The 6,519-nt window shown below is 44.5% G+C and overlaps 1 protein-coding gene across 1 annotated transcript; it reads left to right on the top strand.

Annotated features, from left to right (window-relative positions):
- The first annotated feature begins 4,966 nt into the window (after positions 1–4,966).
- On the top strand, positions 4,967–6,227 carry LOC128900071 (probable G-protein coupled receptor 19). The gene has a single exon (XM_054180827.1). The coding sequence runs from the start codon at positions 4,983–4,985 to the stop codon at positions 6,225–6,227; it is 1,245 nt and encodes a 414-aa protein (XP_054036802.1). The 5' UTR covers positions 4,967–4,982.
- Positions 6,228–6,519: the final 292 nt, after the last annotated feature.

Below are 6,519 nucleotides of genomic sequence, written 5' to 3'. Positions count from 1 at the left end.
ATAAAAAAGCCCCTCTGCTAGTGCCAGGTTAAGTAATATACAATGATCTGTTTCTTTAGCTACCTTTTTAATCCTAAAAAACTGTTGTTGGGAAAAAAAAAAGCTTATTCTTTTGATTAAACATTTAAAAAGCCATTTATTGCATTCCCTTGCAAATCTTACTAGGTTTTACTCTTCCAAATTGCCATGGATGCTACATTTCTAGACAGGGCAGTAAACATGCAAACACATAGTAACTGTGCTATATGGGCTTTATTCAACAGCAAAGTAGATGTGGCGGTGATTTTATGAAGTTGTCTCTCAAATATTTCCATCTCTAAGTAACAGAACCGTTTCGGAGAGTTAGCAAGAATATGGTTCCTCTGCTATCAACGCAAAGGGATAACCCTGAAAATGGAGTGTTTGGGCCTTCAAGCTGCAAATTAGGTTCATAAAACGGGAACTGCTGCACCAGGAGAATCCTCTTTGATGGTTATGAGTCATATCTTTTTTTTTTCTTATGCAAATGCAAAAGATTTAGGGTTTTAAACAGAAATACAGGAAGTCCTTACACCAGTTTCAAAAGAATTCCCACTCTACAGTGATCAAAAGAAAAAGTGAAATTTTTGATGCTGCTGCATCCATGCAGACTCACAATTACTAGAAAGGGTCCTTTCACTCAGATGAGCATTATATAGGTTTAAATAACCTATATAGGTTGTTTAAAGTCAAACAAAAGCATTTCTGTTAAATAAAAATGTAATTAGGCCTCACATATTGGCTATATTTTTACTTTTTGTGTTTCTAATACCTGCTTATTGACCTGCAAGGCAGAGGGAGACTAAAGAGGTCATCATTATTTTCTTATGGATCTGATATTTGCAAGTTGCAAGTTTTGCAAGTTCAGTAACACTTAAACCATATTTCAATGAATGGTGCAGCGAACGGGAGCGTGGGAATTGGAGATACATAATGTAGCAAGATATTGAATCTCTAGTTATTTGCATTTTAAACCCATACAGAGCAGTGCATACACTGAGCTTTTCATGCTCGTGTTGCCATCAGGAGCATTAGTCATAATGCAGAAGTTTAAGACTCCGCTATAAAAAACAGACTTGCCCGCAGAAGAAAAAGAAACGCTGGGCCATAGACACTAAGGTTCGTCGTGCTAAATCAAGGCATGATTCTGATCTCAGTGCCACCTACGAAAAATAGGGTTGACCAGAGATCCTTTAACATAAAATAAAATCAGCTTCTCATCCATTAGAAGGAAAAATTATCTCCGAGTACATTGTTTAATCAGCAAGCATTTACTTTCTTAAAAAATAAAACAAGCAATTGCTATTCAACCAGAGCAATCCTATGCTCGGGGTAGTTGAAGTCCCTATTATTGCACTTATATTTTCGCCTGGACCTTGTGGGCAGTGTGCCCTTTGTTACAAGGAAGAAAGAATCACAAAATATAGTATTACTTGTGCCTGTGTTGGGTGCCTCTTCTGTTTTACTCACAGCGAGGAAACCACCACCGCTGGAGACGCGAAACAAAATACTCTTATCTCTCAACACAAGCACATGGTCTCCGGTGAAGGTTGGCACACGGGAAGGCTTCTGCCGTTCAGGTTTTGCTCCCTCTGGTAGCAGAGCCCCAACACGAGACGGGCGGATACACCTCTTGCCATTCTCCTTCCTCTGTCGGCACCCACCGGTTGACTTTCCATGCGCGCCTCCTGAGGGTGTTACGCACTGTTCCCTGATGGGTCTCATGTTTGCAGGTAACCCGAGTTCTCCTGTAAACAGTGGTCAGGCCGACTTTTGAGCAAAATGCAACAGAAAAGGAAGTACTCTTTGAGTGCTACGACCCTGTAACTATTTTTGGGTTTGCCCACCTGCATAACTAAATGTCTCAGGTCTGAACAGACACGGACAGCCAATTTGGCTCACCAGGAGAAATATCATGAGAACCGTGTTAGCGAGTCTGCATATTATAACAGCTTAGGAAGGTCATTTCATTCTTGTACCTGACTTCCACTACTCTTCAATATTGGCCAAGAAATTTCATCTAGTTATTCTTGTGCAGCTGGCTATTTTTAAATGGCACATACTTCTGCATGGCAAGAAGGGAAATTAAGGAAGAAAATTAGTCCGTAATGTTCTTTTCTATCTGGTTAATAGGCTCCACATGTATTATTCTATTACAGATAATTCTAACATGTAATTAGCGGGTTATACTGTCAATGCATCCTGACAGTCTGCCAAAGACAGCAGCCCAAATACCCTGCAGCCAGCTGAGGATGGCAGAATGTCTCCAGGGGAGCAGATCCACCTGACAGAGGGTGAGGAAAGGCAAGCAGGAGCTGTTTGAGAAACCAGGCATCATCTGCCAGGCAAATCTACTGAGAAAAAGATGAGGAAAGGCAACTACGGATAAGGGGAAAGTGAAGGCCAGGCTGGGCAGCACCCACAGCCCTCCACCAGAAGAAGGGATGAGGGGCAATGCATCATCTGCAGATGGTGCCCCTTGCAGGTGGTTGGCAACTCAACCACCACGACACCCACTTCTGGGTCTCACTACTGATGTCCCAGAGTGTTATTTTGACAAGAAGGTGCCATCCATAATTCCTTGTTTAACCCCCCCCCCACTGAAACAAACCTCATTGTTATTAGCCTCAAACCGCTTCAGCTACGAGTCCAGCTTAACCTGAGTCGCATTTTCATCTCCCAGACGCTACCTGCATCCGAAAAGCTGCTAAAAAGGGCCAGCTGCTTTGGGAGCAGCGCCGGTGATTCACGCGTTGACCCACTTTCCGATGATGAGGAGCTGGTGGCTGGGCAGGGTGCGAGGCACGGGGGAGAGGCGCAGCGGGGTCCTGCGGCAGCCTGGCTGCAGCTACGTGGGCTGGCTGCCTCCATGCAGCTCTGCCGCGCTGCTCTCAAGCACACTTTGCACATTCAAGCACGCTAAATTTGTGGCTGTGCTGCGCAGTTGATCGCACATCGAGCCCGTTCACGTGAAACACGCAATGTTATATTAAGCAGAGCAAACGAAAACGGGGTCTAAAACACTACAGGAAAAAAAAAATCTCTAACCACATCAAGCAATTAATACATCTTTTCCTGTTCTGCCTCTGGCTACTTTTTTGCATTGTGTTATTGAAGATCACATGCAAAACAGCGCAAGGAGTAAGATCCCAAATTCATCCAGAGGCTTTGCGCTTTCAGGCTCTGCTCTGAGTAGGCAGATAAGAAGAAAGTATTTGGTGATAGATGCAGCACTAGAGTAGGCAGAGCAAAAAGCATCAGCAAAACACTGACCAAAAAAAAACCCTCAGAAAGCAAAGATGGGAAGCTGTTATCACTTGGAAAGCAGAGGAGGATGGTGGTTGCTTTTTGAGCTTGTCCATTTGGCTTCTGGGATGAACTTTTTGATCTTCTGATCTTCCTGATTTATCTCACACAGTATCAAGACTCCAGAGTTAAGCATGCACGCTATATACCCACAGAAACAGTCTTTCTATTTCTAATGAGTAAGAGGCTTTGAATGTCAACAACGTGACTGAAAATACACTTTCTGGAGCATCAGCCCCCAGCCAGGTGCTTGTCTACACAAAGCCACTAACATTAAGTATTTTTCTATTTTATCCCTGGGATAGGCTAGGACCAACCCAATCATCTGGCTAAAACCAAGACTGGAAACTCTGTCTAGCAATATATCCATTCTTGTCTCACACCTCCTTAAAACAGGCGGTTATAGCTATCACATACCATGGCGTGTACCATACCTACCATAAAAGGACCAGCTACAGTTGGATCCCAGACGCCGTGTTTCAGTGCTAGCTCAGAAACACAGAGGTCATGCTAGCAGCCAGGCATGTGAAAAATACTGTCTAAAAAGAAGACAGATTATTGATTGTGCTAGGATTAGGAGTGGTGTTGGGAATTGGAATAGCATCGCATCTTGTGACAGTTCAGCCAACACAACCCGAGGCTCCACTGCTGGAAATCACAAGGCTCCCCCCACACCTCAGCTGCATGAGAACATTTACCTCCTCCCCTAGAGTTTTACTTTTGAATCAAAACTCTGCCGCTGATAAAAAACTCTTCTGCAGGTTTTGGGGAAGGTTGTCATGCCACCTTCTTCTCAGGGTGACAGCAGGAAAGGTTACCCTTGATGGGGCACATAACTAACAAGGCGAGGATGTGCGGGGATAGTGTTGATGTTCAGGAGAGACACTTTAAGTTACACAGTGTCCAACGCTTGATGAAAATCTCCTCACTGTGGAAGGGCTGAGGAGGATTCATGGTGAGGAGCGCCCACCCAGCTTGCTGCCAGTCCTTCCACTGCGCTGAGCTTTCCCTTGCCTTCAAACTCAGACCTCACTTACCTTCCAAAGTTACATCCAGAAACAAAAAGATTCAGGGATATTGGGGATATTAACACCAATGGTACTAATGATTGGATGGGAGCAGGGTTTGGCTGCTAGCATCCTTATCAATGAAGATCGTGAAAAATATTACTTCCCATTCCACCTCTTGGTATAAGAAACAGCTCCTTTGTCTATCTGCTTGATGGATTTATGTCAAGTCAAGGCAGCAGGGACACTGTTGGTGTGGGTTTTTTGCAACTTCCACACACTCCAGAAGTACAGCTCATTTCTGGGATCAGTGGGGCATATTCCACTCACTCAGTTTGCAGGTCAGCAGCACTGGTGAAACTGCACCTCAGTCTCTATCTGTGAAAAGGACATTTGTCTTTTGGAGGACAGGAGTGCCTGTCCTAAAATACTCAGGCCATTCATAAGAATCTGCATGAAACTTCATGGCCTCTGCTCTACCAGATAATCTCACCAGAGATTTCTGACCATTTCTCTGAAACCTACTACTTTAGGTAGTACGTATACTACTTAAAATTACCTTTCACCAGTTAAGGTAGGTTTTTCACACATACTTGTTAAATACAACATTTTCTCTTCTCTCTTGATGCAGCCTGAGCAGAAGAGTTGGCCATGTTTCCCCACAGCATGGATAACAGCAGCGGTCCTTCTGTTCTCCCTACCTTATTGCTCCCGCAGCAGAACAAGAGCTACCCCAAAACCTCCATCCCTCCTGCTGGCTGCGAGATGGCGGAGTCACCCATAGGACCCAGTGCAAGCAGGAACCACACTGTCTTGCAGTATGAACTGAGGCCGGGGGAAATTGCAGCAGCCAGCATTGTTTTGGGAGTCTTGTGGCTGGTTTCCGTCTTTGGAAACTCCCTCGTTTGCTTAGTGATCCACAGGAGCAGGAGGACACAATCCACCACCAACTATTTTGTTGTCTCCATGGCTTGTGCAGACCTTCTCATCAGTGTTGCAAGCGTGCCCTTCGTGCTGCTCCAGTTTATCTGGGGCAGGTGGGCGCTGGGGAACATGATGTGCAAGCTGGTAAGGTACGTACAGTACCTCACCCCTGGAGTCCAGATCTACGTGCTCCTCTCGATATGCGTGGATCGATTCTACACTATCGTCTACCCCTTGAGCTTCAAAGTGTCCAGGGAGAAAGCCAAGAAAATGATTCTGGCCTCTTGGCTGTTTGACGCTGTCTTTGCATCACCGGCTTTCTTCTTCTATGGCTCCAACAGTGACGACCACTGCAACTTTTTTCTCCCCAGTTCTTGGGAAGGAGCCGTCTACAGTATCATCCACCTCTTGGTGGTGTTTTTGATCCCCTCCATGCTCATTATCCTCTTCTATCAGAAAGTCATCAAGTACATTTGGAGAATAGGCACCGATGGCATGACTGTCAGGAGGACAATGAACATCGTCCCAAGAACAAAGGTGAAAACCATCAAGATGTTCTTAATGTTAAACTCCGTGTTTCTCCTGTCCTGGCTCCCTTTTTACGTGGTACAACTGTGGCACCCGCAGGAAACAGACTACAGAAAGAGCTCCTTGGTTTTCCTGGCCATCACCTGGATCTCTTTCAGTTCTTCAGCCTCTAAACCAACCCTCTACTCCGTGTACAATGCAAACTTCAGAAGAGGGATGAAAGAAACGTGTTGCATGTCCGCCATGAAATGCTACAGAAGCAACGCATACACCATCACCACCAGTTCCAGGATAGCCAAAAAAAATCACGTTGGGATTGCAGAAATCCCAGCTCCGGCCAAAACTGTCACCAAAGACTCCATCTATGATGCTTTTAACAGAGAAGCAAAGGAAAAAAAGCTTGCCTGGCCTATTCAGTCTAATCCCCCAAATACATTTGTCTAGTTGGCTTCATTGCTTTGAAAAATGACGATGTACCCCCTGAACAAGGAGCTTTCTCTGGGTTTTGAACCAATGTACATATACATGTTTTTAACACAACTTTTAGGGAAGAAAAAAAGATGTTTTATTTTATTAAATGCATTGATTTTGATGTGTCCGGTCCATTTTATTTCAGTTACCTTCTGCTTTGTGGAACTGCTCTCCCTGAATCACCAGCATAACTTCTTTACAAAACAGAACAGCTCTTACACTATCAGTATGTAGGGAAAAAGGGAGAGGAAAAACACGGCTTTTT

Source organism: Rissa tridactyla, chromosome 1, assembly GCF_028500815.1.
Source record: "Rissa tridactyla isolate bRisTri1 chromosome 1, bRisTri1.patW.cur.20221130, whole genome shotgun sequence".
In the NCBI taxonomy this organism is placed as follows: Eukaryota; Metazoa; Chordata; class Aves; order Charadriiformes; family Laridae; genus Rissa; species Rissa tridactyla.
This window is presented reverse-complemented; position numbering and strand designations above follow the sequence as displayed.

What these genes read in the sequence shown, in the direction of transcription:
- LOC128900071 (XM_054180827.1), top strand. Translation starts at nt 4,983, where the DNA reads ATGTTTCCCCACAGCATGGATAACAGCAGCGGTCCTTCTGTTCTCCCT.